Source organism: Perca flavescens, chromosome 7 (assembly GCF_004354835.1).
Source record: "Perca flavescens isolate YP-PL-M2 chromosome 7, PFLA_1.0, whole genome shotgun sequence".
In the NCBI taxonomy this organism is placed as follows: domain Eukaryota; kingdom Metazoa; phylum Chordata; class Actinopteri; order Perciformes; family Percidae; genus Perca; species Perca flavescens.
In genome coordinates, this window is record NC_041337.1 from 8,601,656 (window position 1) to 8,621,396 (window position 19,741).

Here is a 19,741-nt window from a genome sequence, read left to right on the forward strand (position 1 = left end):
TGGTGTTATTTTTGTAAAAAAAATATTTTGTTAGTTATTAATAGTAGATCATACTACATAACAGTTTCGCCAGCTGGGATGTAAAAACTTTGATGCTCAATATCTCAGAACTACCCTAAACGGAGATAGAACCTTATAATTCTAAGCTCACGATATTCTTTGTAAATCTTTACACTCATTCCCCGAAAGAACGAAGAAGGCCTGCCTTGTTGCACGATCCAAATTTTCTTCAAAACTCGCCATTTTCAGTGCGTAGCTTGCTAGCTCGAAGCTGGTTGTCGTTTTCCGAAGCGAACAGAGTTTGAGAAGGGCAACAAACAGAGAGCGGGAGGCGAGGGACATCCTGCGCCTGAGCCACACGCAGGATGTCCCTCAATTATCCTGGAAATGTCCTTCCGTTGATCCAGACTAGACGCCATCCTACGTGTCCGTAATGCAAAGTAATACAAGCAGGAATTACTAGGAGGAAGAGTTACGGCAAGACAAATGGGCTTTTTATAACTTGTCTAAACTAAACATAATCCAGTGTCACATTCACACGTATGCCTAGTCACACAGTGACACTTGACTTGGCATCAGCATACGTACTTGTACATAATACAGTTTTTATGTACCCCGGGTACACACAAACAAACACATTTAGAGAAAAAAAAACACCAAAGTGGCTCTTTACCGTGAATGTCACATTGCTTGATCAAGCAAAGGCAAACATTTATAGTCTATAGTGTTCAGTGGAGCGGCTCTAAAAATAGGAAACGTCCGTCAATAAAGCACATGTTCAGTTTACGGCTGACACCCAGATTTTTATATGCAGCCATAATTTAAATATTTAATAGGCCTGCAAAGGCTGGTGAGTGACCGAGCCTGCTTATCCGCACAATGTGCTAATGCAGTAGCCTAGTAGTCTGCTTTCTGTAAACTCTGCTGCGGAGAATCAACGTGAAACTAGAACAGAGAGAGTAATTATGTTCCACGTTTCATTTCCCTTGAGAAGGAGGATAAGTGATTGAACTAAAAAATGAATGTAATTAATTTCATCGCAAGTGCCGAACTGGAACTTCATGTAATATCCTTTTGCATTTAAGCGTTTCTGACTACATGCCTGAGGCATTTATTTATGCCAAGGGTAGAATGTTTTAAGTGTGGGAGACTCTTTATCGTTTACCTACATTGCCAATGTTATTGTGTGGATGGTTAATTATTAGAGGAGTCATAAAAGCGATGTGTAGTGGGCCCTGAACATGGCACTACTTTGGGATATGGAGCTCATTTGAGTGTGAAACCTTATCTGTGTTTGCTAAGGAAGCGTATTGATTGTGTAGGTGGGCTGAATCCTCCGCTGGGCTTACAGCCAGCTACTGTAGCTAGTCAGCGATTCAGCCGGCCATCCAGGCCTATATGTCAGCCAGGCCAGGGGTGATGAGAGATCCCCCCACCCCCCCCCCCCCCACCCACCTTACAGGAGATGAAAGGTGGAAGAAGAGAACAGCATGTCAGTGATCTTGTTCTATGTCATACTCTCGCTTGCTCTCTACATCTCCATTAACATCTTTGAATTTTTTGAAAGAGTTGGACGGCCAGAAGGAAAAACAGATACAGATTCTACTTATGCAATCCAGCTCGATTTGTATCATTTCATTTATGGTGATACCTTTGGCAGCGACTAGTGCTGCCCCTAACGATTATTTTCATTAGAATCAAACTGTCGATTATTTTCTTGATTAATTTGTTAGTTGTTTGGTCTGTAAAATGTCAGAAAATTGTGAAAAATGTCAATCAGTGTTGCCCAAAGCCCATCATGACGTCCATTTCATCCTAACCGCCAGAGGCAGTGCTTTAACACTGAATAGATTCCGTATCATATGCAATATTTCTTTTCCCACTATGGTCACGCCAAGACCCGCCCTTCAATAGCTACTATTGGCTAGCCGTCCATGCTTACGCAAGGTAACGTAACCTGATTTGTTCAGGTCCTATGCCCTGACCAATCGGCTATCCTAACCTTAACCGCTCGAGCTCAAATGCCTAACCCCAACCAGAGCTCTGACCCCAACCAATCGACCAATTCGTGATGTTGCGTTCCGTATGGCGCTTGCGCAGGTCGAGTATTTATATATCAACAAAGTCACCTGTTATCTCGGGGTGACCCTGGCCAAGGTATTAACTTCCGGTGTCATCCCCGAGCGCATTCCTTTTTCATCTTCTCGCTACGCAGGTCGTCTGCAGTCTGTGGTAGCATTAGCTTTAGTTGAAAACTAAAGACTACTACTGATTATTACTAAGCCCGCCGCTTGTAGCCTTGCGGATTTGTTTGCCCTCCAAAGGCTGCGGCCGAGCTGTCCCTCTTCAGGGAAGGGGACGGTGTATTCGCCGTTGGGCTTCAGACCAAGCCCCGGACTGGCGGACGCTCCGGACCCACTCGCAACTTCTACACTCGGTAAGATTGATTTCGTTTGTGTCCCTATTGTGTCAGTGAAGGTTCCCTCTCCTGTATACGATTGTTTGTTTCACAGTGGCTGGGCGCTTTCGCTGAGTGACGTCAGTGACCGTCCTTATCTGATAAACGTGTAACCTCCGTTACTAACGTGAGCGCGTTCGCTCGGTGTTAAGGATTACTGTAACTGTAATCACCAGTTCAACATATAGGGCCCTATTTTAACGATCTAAGCGCACGGCGTGAAGCGCCTGGCGCAGGTGTGTTTAGGGCGTGTCCTGATCCACTTTTGCTAGTTTGACGCATTGACATATATGTAAGGTTTGACGGCGGAAAAAAGTGTCCGTGCGACGGGCGCATGGTTCTAAAGGGTTGTACTTACTGTCTTCATTAATTCATAGGTGTGTTTTGGGCGTAACATGCAATAAACCAATCAGAGGGTCATCTCCCATTCCCTTTAAAAGCCAGGCGCGTTTGGACCTTGGCGCATTGATATTATGAAGGCGGATTTGCACCGTAATATTTTTATTTGTAATCTTTTGTGTGTGTGTGTGTGTGTGTGTGTAGGCAGTTAGACACCAACCAGACGGCCAACCGTCGGCAGAAAAGCCAGTCGGACTTATCAATCTCCCGGTGTTGGTCCAAAAAGTGCCTCAGAACACACCAAAGAGACAAGACGTAATAAGTCTCCATAACAGCAGGCAGCGCTAATCTGTATTGTTGCCCGAAAACTTGCAGCTGATTGGACGAACGTGGTTTGTTTTCTCCGGAAATTCAAAGACAGACGGTCATGGCAGATTCAGCAACTGCATGGCCCATTTCTCGCTTAAAATGTTTTCAAAAACACGTTTCGGTGAACTATTTTAGTACAATATGAGATCGTATCCCACCATGACAGAATGTCTTTGAATTTCCGGAGAAACGGGACCCACGTGACGCGTTTGTCCAATCAGCTGCCGGTTTTCATTTTTGGGCGCCGCATGCTGTTATGGAGACGTATCGTCGCTTTGATGACTGATCAGTCCAACTGCCTTTTCTGCCGAGGGTCGGCCGTCTCGTCACTGTGTCCGCGCACAGTGCATAAGTCTAGGCGTATTTTACTAATTTGCTGTTAAAATAACCATGAAATGCTGTGCTATTGACTTTAGACCAGGTTTTTGTTGGTCAATGGCGCGATCACTTCCCACTGACTCAAGATAGAGCCAAGAAATCCCCTGAACACACCTCCCTGTAAGACCATGGGCCCATGGGCGCAGGTGCATTTGCTATTTAAACGACGCAGGCGCTGGACGGGAAATTGACAACTGCATCGGTCTTAAACTAGCAAAGACAGTTGCGTCGGGCTTTGCTCTGCGCTGGGTCTGAGATAGGGCCCAAGGTGAAGGGAGTGTCCTCGCTCCCCTCTTGCTGTACCGTTGTATGTCGGCTCGCAGATAGCGGAGTGCTCTCGCTCAGGCTAACTTGGTGGGTCACTGTCAGGAGTGTGGGGACGGATATTGTCAGCTATTGTGCCAGTGAATAAAGTGTTCTCGCTTCCCTCTCACGACACGTACGGTTTATTGTTTTACCCTGCTAGTTAAGGTAACAGGTTAAATACGGCACTATACGTGTTCTTTTGGTTTAGTCATCGCAGCGTGCTCTCGCTTGGTGGCGGTTTCTTCACCGTTACCAATGGACCCTCCATAGTTGTAGTGTTTGTATGACCTCTGCCCCCCTTGTCTTGGGGTCGAACATCTAAGGGAGTAACCTGACTCCGCCAGATGGATTGCTTCGCATTTGCTCGGCATATCCATCAGGGAACTTTCCGTTGGAGAACTTTTGGGAAGGGGCAAAAATACTGGTTAGCTGATTGGATAAACCATCTATCTATCACCTATGTTGGTGATAGACAGGCCAAATCAACCAATCAGATCAACGAAGCGTATGAAAATACAACCACAAGCCCCTGCTGCTGCAGGCAAAGCATAGCTCGTTAGCTCAGCAAGCAAGCAACATGTCGGTAAAGGATATTTAACGTTTGTGTAACGAGAATTTAGGAATAAAAGGCACAATTTCAGGTTCCCGCTCCATATTGCAAAAGAAGGATCCAAGAGAAAAAAAGCATTAGCGAGCAGCTAGCAGAATTAGGGTTACCCCTGGCTGAAAATACTGGTTAGCTGATTGGATAAACCATCGGTCTATCACCACCTAACCCCGCCTCAAAACCAACGCTGATTGGCCCGGTCGTTTGGCTAACGGCTCCAAATCTTCTCTATCTCAAGATGCCAGACTGATCCGCGAGTGGAAAACTGGAGCTCGCGACATCAGGACGGTCTCACGAGGCTACTAAGGGAGGGTCTTTCAGAGGACCCCTGCATGAACTGCAGCTACTTGACCCGCACAGTGAGGGCTGCTAGGCTGGCCTAGGTGGAACTCCTGGGGGGTCGTTCTGACAGTTTCAGAGCAGTTGACCCCAGCCCAACCTACCCTATACAAGCGTCGGACCGTGGAGGCTGCGGGTGCTCCTTCCAGGAAGAAGGCTAAATCTAGCGGGCTGTATGCTAAGGTAGATTGCTGAGCTGGACCGCCTTCCATTCCACCCAGTCTACCCGCTGCTGAGCCTGTGGCTGAGGGGGATATGGTTTCCATGGCGGCTTCAGCCACTCTCTTTAATGAGTATGCTGAAGAGGGGCCTTGCATTGCTTCAGGGAGTGGCTCTCATTCCTCGGCTTATAGCTCATTAGAATTGGCCGATGGCAGCTTCATGGGGTCCATGATTCGCGCGGCGCTGGCTCGCTTGCAGCTGGATGGGGGGCAACCCGAACCTGTGCAGGCTAGTGCTTTCTTCAGGCACACTCTAGCCCCCTCTGCCTTTTATTGTTCCTCCTTCTGATGAATATCTGAAGGAGCTACATGCATGTTGGAGGGATACTAAAGCTCTCTCCCGTCCTACATCTGATGCAAGAACTCGGGCAGCCATGCAGGATGCGGCATAATTGGGCCTGGTCAAGCTATTGACCCAACTATTGCTTCCCTCATAGTTCCCCTGACGAGGCTCTGAGGCCCGATGCCAGGTGCCCTCGACCCCAGTGTCTGGTCACAGACAACCTTATGGGCCGCATTGGTAACTCCCTCTCTCACCTCATGCTTTCCCTCTTGGCTTACCTGCAGCAGGTGGCATTCCTCCACCAGCCACGGTGATGCTTCTCTGCAGGCTTTTGCTCTAATGTCTAGGGAACATGGGTGCCTAATGTCCACTCTGGTTCAGACTCGCCGCCAGGTGTGGCTTGCGCAGTCACCGCTGTCTGAGACGTATAGGCGGACCCTCCGTACTGTTCCAGTGGAGCCTGGGCAACTTTTCGGCTCGGCTGCTTTACAGGTGCTTGAGCGGACTCCAGGCGAGTCAGACCAAGCAGCAGTTCACTGGTCAGCCAAGGGGGTCCGCATATACCCCCAATCACCGGCTTACCCCGGGGGCCACCATGGGCCTCAGAGCCCCAATGAGAGACCAGTTCGCTACCTCCTCAAACCTGCTCGCTTTCCCTCTCCGCAACTTTGGGCCGTGGAGCCTAGGCCTTCAGAGGCCGGGGGGCCAGGAATTGAAGCCTTGGGGCCGGCTGTCGGACGTTTCTCCCAGCAGCAGCTCTCCTGTTGGGCAGCCATCATCAGCAACCCAGCAACAACTCTAGCCCTGGAACGGGAGTTGTTCTCCCTCCTGACCAAGGGTGCAATAGAACCGGTGGACCCCTGTCTCAGCCCGGGGGGTTCTATTCTATTTATTTTCTGGTCCAGAAGAAATGTGGCGGGCTTCGCCCTGTTCTGGGTCTAACGGAACGCAACACATTTTTGAAAGTGTTGCTGTTCCACATGTTGAGCACCAGTGCCCGGCCCTTAGGCAAGGCAAGGCAGCTTTATTTATATAGCACATTTCAGCAACAGGGCAATTCAAACTGCTTTACATAAAACATTAAAGAGCAGTTAGAAAACAATTAAAAAACAATAATAAACTAATTAAAAACATTAAAAGACAAGAACACACTGTTATGTGACCCAGATAATATGAAGTAAACAACGGCTCTTATCATAAAAAAATAACTATCTCCCTCCCCGCCCCCCTTCTCATTTTTGTTTGCTATGAACGTGTATAGGGTCAAGTACCAACAACTAACAATTGAAATAATATTAAAAATATATAGTCTTACTAATAATCACTTAGGTGATTACAATTTGGCATATCTAAACAAAATCCACAATTACCAGTCATACACCTTAAGACCTTAGCTAATGTTAGCAATAAACTGCGGTTAAATGAAGAAACTGCGATTATTTAAAAAAAAAATTGACAAGTATATAACAATTGTTACAGGCCTAGATGTTAGCGATCAGTCCAGGTCAGTAAAGCCCTGTGTTCTTTTCAGGTGACGTGATCGTGGACATCAACGGGGCATGTGTGTTGGGGAAGACTCACGCCGATGTGGTGCAGATGTTCCAGTCCGTCCCCATCAACCAGTACGTAGACATGGTCCTGTGCCGGGGCTACCCGCTGCCCGAGGACTCCAGCAGCAGCGAGGAGGCCTCCGGAGGCCCCTCCACCTCCATGGACACTTCCACGTCCACGCCACAGGAACCCCCGTACACTGTCCCAGACGGAGGCACCCTCTCCAGGCAGATCGCTGCGGTACCGCCCATGGCCAACGGCGGACGCCACCACCACCACCACCCTCAACAACAACAACACCACCACCACCACCACCACCACCACGTTTCTCACGTCGCCAACCCAGAAGGCCCTGACCCCACTCTGCTGCAGCCGGAGCTGGTGAGCGTGCCCCTTGTGAAAGGCCCCGGAGGTTTCGGCTTCGCCATCGCAGATTGCCCCCTGGGCCAAAAGGTGAAGATGATCCTGGACGCCCAGTGGTGCCGCGGCCTGCTGAAGGGCGACGTGATCAAGGAGGTCAACAGGCAGAACGTCCAGACGCTGAGCCACTCGCAGGTGGTGGACATCCTCAAAGACCTGCCCGTGGGCAGCGAGGTCAGCGTGCTGGTGCTCCGGGGAGGTGAGTCGGCAGGAATGAGAGCTCGCTTTGCTGGAAGCAGTGGTGGAATGTAACCAAGTACATTTACTGTACTGCAGAAGTGCTGTACTTAAGTACAATTTCTTTTTTAAGATAATCTTTTGGGCATTTTTAGGCCTTTAATGACAGGACAGCTGAAGACATGAAGTGGAGAGAGAGGGGGGTGGGAATGGCACGCAGCAAAGGGCCGCAGGTCGGAGTCGAACCCGGGCCCACTGCCTCGAGGAGTAAAGCTCTATATATGGGCGCCTGCACTACCAACTGAGCTATCCGGGTGCCCACTTAAGTACAATTTCTTTTCATGTCACTTTCTACTTCTACTCCGCTACATTTACAGAGAGAAATATTGTACTTTTTGTACCACTACATTAATCTGACAGCTAAAGGTAAAGCTAAAATACTATGTTTTATTATAAATTAAACTACCCAACAACATAACGGCCCACAAGTCCAGCTGAAATGACTAGCCGATTAAACAGTTGATATGCAGAACCGTTTTCATTGTTTCCGGTTTCTAAAATGTGAGGAATTTTCTGCGTTGAGTACTTTTCCAGATGACACTTAGTACTTAGTTCAGACTGCAGGCAAAAGTGACCCAAATCCGATTTCTTAGCTCATATCTGATTTTCTTTTTTTTCTTTTTTATTTATATTTTATTTATTTTTCATGACCGTGTGAACAGCCCAAATAACACAGCATCCAATCTCTTCCATTTCTGATTTGGGCCACTTTACTTTGACTTAAGTAACATTTTCGATGCAATACTTTCACTGGTAACAGAGTATTTTTTATTTATTTATTTTTTTACATTGTGGGATTGGTAATTTTACTTAAGTAAAGGATCTGAATACTTCTTCCACCACTGGCTGGAAGGGTACACTGCGGCCCAGGTAAGCCTGCAACATTGAACTAATCCTTAGAAGTATGTTGCATCTGGCTGGGTTACAGTGCTGCTGCTGTGACATCTCTGTTGTTAAATCGCTGCTGTCTATATTCATCTGCTCAGGTTACTGCTCAGACAACAAACAGGTGTTAGTGACCGGAGATAGCCTACAGCTTTAGTCCCACGCTCCTAAAATCCATTTAATCCCCACACAGCTTTGTGTTGCCTGTAGTCGGTGTCTCTCACTCTCTCTCTCTTACTTTCCCTATACCCAAAACAAAGTGAAACGACCGAGGTGAGAAGCCCACCTGCTTGCTTTGGAAGTTAAATTCTTAAGAAAGAAAGCAACAATGACTACGTTTTCATGCACATAATATTCCGGGTTTTCGCCCTTATTCCGAAAAAGACGATATTCCGACTGAGCCGTTTACTCGGCTAACTAAAGTGAATATTCCACTAACCTTCCTGTTTGCATGCAGCCGTGCAATATAGGATTTCTTTTTTTTTTTTGGCAACAGTGGTGGTCTTGTTGGCCAGTGCGAACAAAGAATTCAAAAACCTGTTGATAGCCAAGTCTTTGATCATGTTTAAAAGTAGCCGTGTTTCTCCCTCCGACCAGAGACGTGGTCTCGGCCGTTAGTCAGTGTACAGTAACCATCGCAAACTGCGGTTAAAACCCTGATTGAGACTTATATTCTGAATGTGCTGTACACATGTGCAAAGAATGCCTTTAAAACCCAAATAATGCCGCAGTATCCCACGTCTTAATCCAAAAATACTATATAAAAAAAAAGGCCATATTTGGAATATTCAAACCGAATACGCTGTTTACGTGACCCTTATCACGTTTGGAATATTGTCATATTCTGTATAATGGTGGCCTATTAGTGTCCATGTAAAGGTACTTACTGTTATACCAGTGTTACTGTAGTTGAGGCGAGATTTAGTGTAACACGTACCGTGTTTTAAATTTATAAATAACTGCGTGGACTGTGGTTTTCTGGCGCTATTGCTTGGACACGCAGATTCGTCCGATTTTGTAAAATAAAGCTCTAAAATGTCACGCTCTGGTCCACTCCAACTCTGCATCATCCACCATGCACCTTCCCAAACAGGGAGGAAGCTATGCTTAGTCACATGGTGAGCTGTGCCGCGAAGAGAGATGGCAGTTTCAGTGATTCACTTGCTGCTGAGAAAGAGAGAGCGATAGAGAGAAGGAGGGGAGGGATAGAGCATGGTGGGTAATCGTTGCCCTTCTTCTTACTTGAGGCTTTCACTGAGTTGAAGGGCTTGTTCCTTTTTTGCCTTTTACTGCAGTGCAGTAGCCTAGATTCTGGAGATCAGTGTTGCACCCACATATCAGTTGTACTCAGCTGGGCTCTGCTCCGAGCTCCAGGGGCTTGTCGTGTGTGTGTGTGTGTGTGTGTGTGTGTGATTTGTGCCAGCCGTACATAGATTTCTTTTTTTGATGGTAGATGTGCATATGCAGGGTGTGTGTTAGTGCTAAAAAAAAAGGAGAAGATCACAGCTTTCCTGGATTAAAAAGAGTATCGCTTCAGGGCTTCCCTCAAGTCAGCCATAAACCAGGATTAGGTTAGGCTTTGGTCCCGGCCTGGGGCTAGAACTCCCTTCCGATGACAGCAGCACAGAGAAATGGAACCGGAAATGATTTGGCCCTGATCCCTGTTCCGCTTTGAAATCTGGAAATGAGGCGCAGTACCCTTCCCCGTTGGATATGTACTGCACTCAGCGCATCATTTGCAAAATGAATCCGACTTATTACCGAGTCATTTCTCCTACACCAGCAAACATCTCATTCATTTAGATCTGTCGGTGACATTCCCGAACAGTGGTTATGAAAAGCTTCGGACAGGGAGATTATTTAGAGTTTTCTGGTAGTGTAGCGAACAGCTGGCAGGTTTAAGACTAAGTAGTAGTGCATGTTTCCCATGGCATAGGGTCACCTCTGTCTCCCACCCTGCGGTGACATGCACACCAGTTTTGCTACTGGAGTATACTGTCCCCTACTGGTTGAAATACACTGTGACTCACTGACAGAGAGGAAAGGAAAGAGGGAGGTATTCAAAAAAGTTACAAAACCTACAGGCAATATTAATAATAATAATAATAATAAAAATAATTAAAAAAAAAAACGTTCTCAGTACGAGTCTGTGTAAGAAGTAGGAGAGGATGTGCTGTGATGCTCGGCCACTGAAAGCTAACAGGTCAGTGTAGAAAGCTGCAAAGTACAACTCCTCCTTTTAAGCGTTTTTTTAAGATATGTGATATGTGTGTTGTTGTTGTTGTTGTTTTTTTCTTAATTGAATTCAATCCAGAATTTAACATCCCCATCTCCCTCTCTGCTTACAGGTCAGACATCTCCTGTGAAATCCCTAAAACCAGTAAGTGGGAGCAAGTCTTTGTGACATTTCTTCCATTTTGTAGGATGAAACGGAGAATATATACCGATGATAAAACTGCCGCTGAATTATTCAACAGAAAATGTTGAAACTTGTTTTCTCGCAAGCACCACTCTGTGTGTGTGTGTGTGTGTGTGTGTGTGTGTGTGTGTGTGTGTGTGTGTGTGTGTGTGTGTGTGTGTGTGTGTGTGTGTGTGTGTGTGTGTGTGTGTGTGTGTGTGTGTGTGTGTGTGTGTGTGTGTGTGTGTGTGTGTGTGTGTGTGTGTGTGTGTGTGTGTTAACTGTTGTCAGCTACATTATTCAGGAAGCCCACATTAGCCAGGCTGTTATTTCTGGAGCTGCATGTGGGTAAATATGCTGGCTCCTGGCAAAGAGCAACTTAACATCCCCCCGTGTATGGGTGTTTAAGATGATCTGCCATGTTCAACAGCTTGTTGCTGTGCTGCTGCTCCTCCATGCTGCACTCCTAAAATAGAGAGGAGCTGAGGCAGCAACAGGCTTACTCATGCCCTTTTTATCGGTTTAACACAGAATCCCTATTTAAAAAACAAATTAAGACTTGTATCAGTTTAGGATTGTCATGCTTGTGGGTAAACCAGCCTAAAATCACTTCCCCCTGCCTTAGCTACATTTAGAATATATCATACTATGTATCAATACACAAGGTCTATTATATAGGGAGAGGTATACACATACAGTGCTCTTAAAAGCAATTTTTTTGCCCTACAATATGATGATGAAGTATTGACCAGTCAAGTCATAGTTTACCTCTCTGTTTATCACTCCATTAGGGCTGCTCGATTCATAATCACAGTTCTTCTTAGTCAATATTGAAATCACGATTATTTATATTATAGGATTACTTTTTGACTTTTGGAAAGATGTTGCATTTAGTGAACTTAAAAAAACAGTAAAACCGAACGAACACCTTGAACTGTGAAATTTCACTTAATACTTTTTCCCGTTTTGAACCTTTTGAATTCCCCTTCAGAACACGAGACCAAATAAGAGTTAAATTGCAAAATGTGATGTGCAGAATAAAATTAGTTTTTCTCGATTGCATCGTTTTTGTGATCGTTTTTTGTGTACTTTTACTTCTTAAAGTAGTTAGCAAAATCTGTACTTTTAAGTATTGTACTTTACTAAACAGTAACAAACTAAAATGGAAAGAGCGGTATGGCTTTGTGGTATGGCAAATCGCAAAAGACTTTGATTTCATAAAATAAGTATGAATAAGATAAGTATAAATATATTTTTTAAAAAGAACATCGCCCCACGCTGTTAGTTTTTTACTCACAGTACATTTTAAATGAGCTACTTTTTAATTTTACTTGAGTAGATTTATACACCGGTAATTTTACTTGTACTTAAGTCAGTACAGAAAAATACTTCAGGCAGCTGCTAGCGTAGCACGCCCTCATACTCTGCTTCTGACTGGCTAGTAGTCCTCACCTAGCTACTGAGCATGTGTGAACAGAAGTGTGATGCCTCACTCTGTAGCTAAAACGGAGAGCTCAACACACAGGGTGAAAAGAGGAGCTGCAGCAATGTGCAGCACAACAAAAAGATGGTTTTAATTATGAACCTGAAAATGAGCATAATACGAGCACTTTAAAATAATAGAAACCAATCCAAGTAATAGTACTTTTGCTTGAGTAGAATATTGTTGTACTCTTTCCACCTCTACCTACACTACATCCCAGCTCTCGTTTCTGTGTTGCAGTGCACAGCCCCCATGTCCCAGGCCGTGTCCCAGCCTGCTCCTCAACAGGCGCCCCATGCCTCGCCCCAGCCCGTCGGCCAGCCGCAGCGACAGGAGGCGGTTAACAGCGCAGAGGCCCTCGGTCAGGCCGAGGTGGCCCCCAACCCGCTCCCTTTCTCTGGCAACACCCTGCGCTCGTCTTCACCCAAGCCGGACGCGTCGGAGCTCTACCTCAAGTCCAGGGCCTTGTTGGACAGCAAGCGTAAGTGTCCCCGGTGCAATGCATGAGTGTTGAGTTTCCAGCCCCAATGGGACTCAGGACTCCACCTGCCACCATTCAACAGGATTTGGGATGCACAGGCTAGTGTGTGGCGAGACTTGAAACACAAATTTTTTCAGCATACCCAAACGGAATCTGCAGATTTTCAGCAGTGATGCAGAATAAGAATTTGCCGTATTTAGGGGACTGTTTTTCTGCTCGGGGTGGAGATGTGTTAACATTCAGAGTTGTATTTCGTGTTTATTTTGCGTGTGGCCCTGTTCAGCAGGTACTGTAGATAATGCATTGTCAAAAATGATGATGCCCATCACAAGTTACCTAGTCTACATTGATGTCTTAAACGCGTTTTTGTTTTTGTCTGATCAATTATACGTGGCATTTAATGTATGAAACGGAGCAAACGTTTTCTGTTCAACTTATCCATTCATCCGTTTCAATCCTTGAACTGTTCTACTACTGAATTTAAACACATTTTATTTTAAGATATTTTACAAAAGGAAAAAGGACAAAGGAAAGCTCAAGAAATCTCTAATCCAAATAAGATACATATACATACACAAGATAATATAATCTTTTAGCTATTGGAATCAAATATTTCTTTAACTCGCTGGCCTTGACCACTGCATTATACAATACACACATTGCCCACATACCACACATAACGCACAAACAGCAGAATTCATGTGTCTTGTCTTCGTGGCAAATCAATCAATCAATCAATCAAAATTGAATTCTATAGCACATGTCATACAAATCAATGTAACAATGTGATTTGTACAAAAGTGACACTGAATTCTTCTTAATTTAATCTCTGGCTCCGTCCCGCTCTCGTCCGCTCCCGTTGATTTCTATGCTTGATCCGTCCCGAACACGTTACCGAAAAATTGTCACCCTCTAACACACACATACACACTTGCGGTACAGTCTTTGTGGGGACCCGTCATTGACATAATTCATTCCCTAGCCCCTTACCCTAACCTTAACAATCACAACTAAATGTCTAACTCCAACCATAACCTAATTCTATCCCAAATCCTACAACCAAGTCTTAACCCTCAAACTGCCTTTTAAACTTGTAGGGTCCAGCATTTTGGCCCCACAAAGTTGTGGGGACCCCATTAGTATACAGGACTTCTGGTTGTTGGACCCCACGAATATAGTTAAACAAGCACACACACACACACACACACACACACACACACACACACACCAAAGCAAAACCTAGAACAACAACAAACGATCTTAGCCATAGACTTTAGTACAAAGCAGCGTTTTGAACCTGTTTTTAAAGTGTTCAGTCAAATAAAACGCCCTTCCCTACTCTCCTCCTGTCTCTGCAGCTCCTAATACCAAGGACCTGGACGTGTTCATCAAACGGAACCAGGAGTCAGGCTTTGGCTTCAGAGTCCTCGGAGGCGAGGGCCCAGATCAGCCGGTAGGTAGCAGCCCAGCCCGCTCCGGCCGTTTACATCCAGGCTTGGCGTTCCGCTAGAATCCCAAACCCCTCCGATACTAGAGAACGGCAGTCACACGCCAAGCACGCCAGTACTTGAGCTGCATTCAGTGAAATAGCTGGACTCTCTGCTATTGCTGTGGGGAAATTGGGAAACGGATTGTCAACAACAAAACAAAAACGGCAAACCTCTATTTTGCACGAAGGAAACAAGGCACGGAGCGCTCACAGCAACTGAGAGGATTTCACCTGATTATTCACCGTAACGCCAGGCAGTCCTCGTGCTCACTCTGGCTCAGGTCAGCGAGTCGAGCCGTTTTGTCTCATCTCTTCCTGCCTCCACAGGTGTACATTGGCGCCATCGTGCCGCTCGGCGCGGCTGAGAAGGACGGGCGCCTGCGGGCGGGGGATGAGCTGCTGTGTATAGACGGCGTGCCAGTCAAGGGCAAATCCCACAAACAAGTTCTGGAGCTGATGACCAACGCCGCCCGGAACGGCCAAGTCATGCTCACAGTCCGCAGGAAAATGACACACACAGGTGGGTCTGCTTCGGAACAATCGACCTCTGCGTTTTCTCCGAGAGCACTCGGGAGCTCTTGAGCCCGGTATCTTTTATTTATTTTTTTTAGCCCTTTTTTGTTTAGATCTGTGTGCTGGAGGACGACCTCTAAGCAAAAGCTTTGATCTGGGATTTGTTTCACTAATCCTTTATAGAATTAGTTCTGGATGACTTTCCTCGCGGATGAATCTGAATAAATAAAGTTGAGTCGAAACTTAACTTTCAGGATATTATTCTGTGCAGTCCTGAAACGAAAAACTAAAAGTTTTGAAAGAGGATTCTTTATTTGCGTCAAATCACAGGAAAGTGAATGGAAAATCCAGTCATCCACCCAAATAGGAAAAAAAGAAAACCTAAATCAGCAGAAGTGGCTTTGCTCTGTGTTTATCTGTGTGAAGGGCAGTGGAGATAAGATCAGCTGGTAGAGTCGATTTACATCTCAAAGAATGGAGAAAAAAAGAGAATATGCTGAGTATTTTAGTTTTTTTAAAACCGCACAAACCCCTACTGCATTCAGGCTTGTTTTCCCCCCACAAATAACCGCTCCATGAATAGTAGCAGCACTTTTTTTGAAATGACTTCATATTTGATGAATTGCAGCAACAGCTTTGATCACGTTTGCCGAAATGAAGCATCACTCACACTAGGGTCTGTGCTTTCAAAGCAGCGCTTTAGAAAGAGATTGCCTAATGCCGGCTGACAAAACGGGGGCTCGGCGATAACAAACGTACAGCGAAGAGAGATTGAGGTAGATCGGCGTGTCTTTTGAACGACAAAATTGTAAAAGGGCTTTCATCTGGAGCGTAGAGTTGGCAGCCTTGTATTTCACGTGTGCAATAAAGACCGCATCTTCAGTAAAGCCGCTGTGCTTGGGACTATCTTTAGAAGGATGGGAAGAAAGAGAAAAATCGGGAACATCTTGACAAATAATTGTTCATGGATTCACACATATGCCAGCTACATCGGTTATCTGTATATCCGTTTCCAGCAAAACGGAGCCAAAGCAGAAAATGCAGAAAAATCCGTGTTAGGTACTTCTTTACAAATAAAAAATAGAAAATAATGTGATGTGCATTCTTCTCAGAAAACAATTAGTTGTTAGAAATGTCTCATGATATATTGTCTCTAGAAGTGTATCATTCAACTTTTGTTTTTTGTTAAAGGACAAGAAAATCCCAGTACTCAATACTATCGGATTCCAATACTTGTAGAATCGCAATTTAATGAAAATCGCAATCCTAATCCAGTCAGCACCCATGTATTGTGAAAGTATCAAATCAGGGAAAAAAGCATATCGTCACAGCCCTAACAGCCAATACAGTAGCATTAGCAGAACGATAGGATTTTGTAACCAGCGGTGGAAGAAGTATTCAGATCCTTAAGTAAAGTACTATCACACTGTTAAAATACTATTACTCTTTAAGTAAAAGTCCTACTTTGAAAATGTTACTTAAGTCAAAGTATGTCCGTATCATCAGGAAAATGTACCTAATGTATTAAAAGTACTCGATGCAGAAAAATCCTCACATTTTAGAAACTGGAAACGATCCAAACCGTTCGGTCAATCAACTAAGTGTTTAATGGTCTAATCATGTCAGCTGGACCTGTAGGTCTGTTATTGTTGGGAAGTTTAATTTGTAATAAAATATATTATATTTTTATAAACTACATGTTAGGTGTGCAACAAGCTTAATTTGTAAAGTAACTAGTAACTAAAGCTGTCAGATTAAAGTAGTGGAGTAAAAAGTACAATATTTCTCTCTCTGTAAATGTAGCTAAGTAGAAAGTGGCATGAAAAGAAAAGACTTCAAGTACCTCAGCATTTGTACTTAAGTACAGTACTTGAGTAAATGTACTCTGTTTCATCCCACTGCTGTTTGTAACCGTGTGAGAGCATGCGGGACTGAGCGTTTCTGTTCATTGTCGTGTTGTCAGGTGATTGTGGAGAGGAGGAGAGCAGTCAGCAGCCCCCGCATGTAGCCTCTGCCCTGGTCAACAGCTCTCCCAAGATGCCTCGGGGCGAGGTTCCCAACGCCGTCCAGCCCGGCCGGCCCGAGTGCTTCGACGTCACTCTGCAGCGCAAGGACAACGAGGGCTTTGGCTTCGTCATCCTCACGTCAAAGAACAAGCCCCCACCTGGAGGTCAGAAATAAAGAAAAACACATCTTAAATAAAAATCATCTTCTATCAAATGCATATAAAGCAGGGGGGTCAAACTCAACTTCCCTAAGGGCCGCACTGGAAAATGAGAATCCTATCAAGAGCCAGACGTGGAGTTAATTGACATGCTTTTATTTTGAAAAAGTGAAAGGTCTTTGACTGTATTATTGCATGTCTTATGAAGTCTTCTCACTTAAAGTTTGTTGACATAAAGCCATAAAAAAGTTCTTTAGCCATTGTAGAAAAAAAGTGTAAAAAATCTGGAAGAAGGAGCCAAAAGCGTCGGCAAAAGTGACAAAACTTCAGAAAAAGTGACAAAAACCAGGTGGGCCAGAATTTATTGTGAACCTAAATACATATGCGGGCTGGATCAAAATCTGCAAGGGGCCGGATTTGGCCCGTGGGCCTTGAGTTTGATACTTGATATAAAGTATGAGGTCATTTTAGGATTTAACAGTGGTCTGGGGTATATTTAAGAAATGTGAATATAAGGACAAGGGCTGCACAATATGAGGAAAATATGCAACATGCTAAAATTTGTTGAATATCGCAATAACGATATTGTTTGTGATTAATAAACCGATATTAAAGTGCACTCAGTTCTGCATTTCTGCTGATTTCAGTATTCTGCTAAAATCCAACACATTGCTTGATGAATTTAAAACAAACAAAATCATTTCCAACATTCTTTTATTGAACAAATTGAACATTTAACTGCAAAGGCACCACAAGAAACGATGAGCCATTCGCTGTTTCACTGTACCGGCCGTGTGTACTTACTGTAGACTTGCGTGGCTTCATCTTTGAGACAAGCATACGCTGCCTACTGGCAGGATCAAGCAGCTGTTGGATGGATTGCTGGGACACTGGGAGAATGAATCCCTGCTGACTCATATTACACCACCAGCAAGTCAGAGTGTACAAAATATTGTGCAGACATCCATGGTTTGTAGAAGATGTATCCTTCTGACTTTAGTAAACCTCTGGTCTCGCATTGGCAGACCTATCTCCACAGCCCTGTGGAGGAAGGTCCGGCTAGTCCACAAAGCATTCTGGGAGAGGAGATTGCATTTCTTTAAACCAATCACAATTGTCTTGGGCGGCGCTAAGCTCCGGACGCAGCGACGGTGGCTCTGCAAAATAGTCTCTGGAAGGAACTTGTTTTGGTGGAACAAAAAAGTAAATTGTTGACACAGTACAGTAACATGAGCTATTTAAATTACCTGGAGACATGGTTAAACCTCATTAGATCTTACCAGTGTATCTCCATGTGTACTTCGTCCACAGCAATCCCACCAATCGGTCCCAAAACGTCCCAGTTAGAGAGGAAATGCCGTAAACGTGTTCTTTGTAAATCTTTACACTCATTCCCAGATAGAACCAAGCAGGCCTCTCTTATTACACGATCCATATTTTTCTTAAAACTTGCCGTTTTCAGCATGTAACGCTGCTCGGAGGTTCCCGTTAACGTTGCTCGATGCAACCAGAGTTTAAAGTTAACTCAAAGAAAGCAGAAAATGAGGGACATCCGGTGGAACATCCGGTGGAACATCCGGCAGCACCGGAACAATCCCGTAAATGAACAGTTGTCGATATAGACTAGTAAGCCGCTGACTTTTCCCCGAGCGCCACCATGAGGTTAAGATTTTGTTACTTCAAAGTGATGTCTTGATGTTGGGTTTATTGAATAAGTGCAAACCCACCAGGTTGTCTTTTCTCCGTGTTCCCCTGTCTCAGTTATACCTCACAAGATCGGCCGTATTATCGAGGGCAGCCCGACGGACCGTATAGGCCAGATGAAGGTGGGAGACCGGATCTCTGCCGTCAACGGGCGCTCCATCATGGAGCTGTCGCACAACGATATTGTCCAGCTCATCAAGGACGCCGGCAACTCGGTCACCCTCACCGTCGTGCCTGAAGACGGTAGGTTGGCAGAGAACGTCTTAAGACCCGTGAAGCTGATTTCCAGAATGAATATATAGAGATAATGGGAATGTTAAAGCACTTTTTGAAGTAAGCAAGTGCAGTTTATTTACATAGCACCTTTCACAGACACCAGTCACAAAGTGCTTCACAGTCAAAAAATACACTATATATATATACAGTGGGGGAAATAAGTATTTGACCCCTTGCTGATTTTGCAGGTTTGCCCACTTACAAAGAATGCAAAAATCTACAATTGTAATCATATGTACATTCTAACAGTGAAAGACAGAATCCCAAAGAAAATTCCAGAAAATCACATCATATGAATTTATTAAAATTGATAACCATCTGATGAGGAAAAACAAGTATTTGACCCCCTGGACAAACAGCAAGTATTCTGGCTCCTACAAGCCAGTTAGTCTTTCTTTAAGACACAGCCCCAATCCGAACCAATTATCTACATCAAATACACCTGCCTCACCTCGTTACCTGTATAAAAGACACCCAAACAACCAGCATCCAACATCACCACAATGGGCAAGACCAAAGAGCTTTCTCGGACATCAGGGACAAGATTGTTGATCTGCACAAGGCTGGGATGGGCTACAAGAGAATCGGAAAGCAACTTGGAGAGAAAAGATCAACTGTTGGTGCAGTTATCAGGAAATGGAAGAAGCACCACACCACCGCCAACCTCCCTCGGTCTGGGCCTCCACACAAGATCTCGCCTCGTGGGGTGTCCCTGATCATGCGAACGGTGAGGAATCATCCCAAAACCACAAGGGGGAACTGATGAATCAACTGAAGGCAGCTGGGACCACAGTTACAAAAGAAACGGTTGGTAACACACTACGCCGTCATGGATTGAAA

General features: G+C 44.9%; 1 protein-coding gene across 1 annotated transcript in view; it reads left to right on the top strand.

The window, feature by feature from the left end:
• magi3a (membrane associated guanylate kinase, WW and PDZ domain containing 3a) overlaps positions 1 to 19,741 on the top strand; it is a 184,968-nt gene that overhangs the window by 148,625 nt on the left and 16,602 nt on the right. Inside the window, exons 10-16 of the mRNA XM_028582397.1 lie at positions 6,832 to 7,470; positions 10,742 to 10,773; positions 12,515 to 12,755; positions 14,114 to 14,208; positions 14,572 to 14,764; positions 16,721 to 16,927; positions 18,683 to 18,868. Of these exons, the coding sequence (XP_028438198.1) occupies positions 6,832 to 7,470; positions 10,742 to 10,773; positions 12,515 to 12,755; positions 14,114 to 14,208; positions 14,572 to 14,764; positions 16,721 to 16,927; positions 18,683 to 18,868 (1,593 nt within the window). The remainder of the gene's footprint in view (positions 1 to 6,831; positions 7,471 to 10,741; positions 10,774 to 12,514; positions 12,756 to 14,113; positions 14,209 to 14,571; positions 14,765 to 16,720; positions 16,928 to 18,682; positions 18,869 to 19,741) is intronic.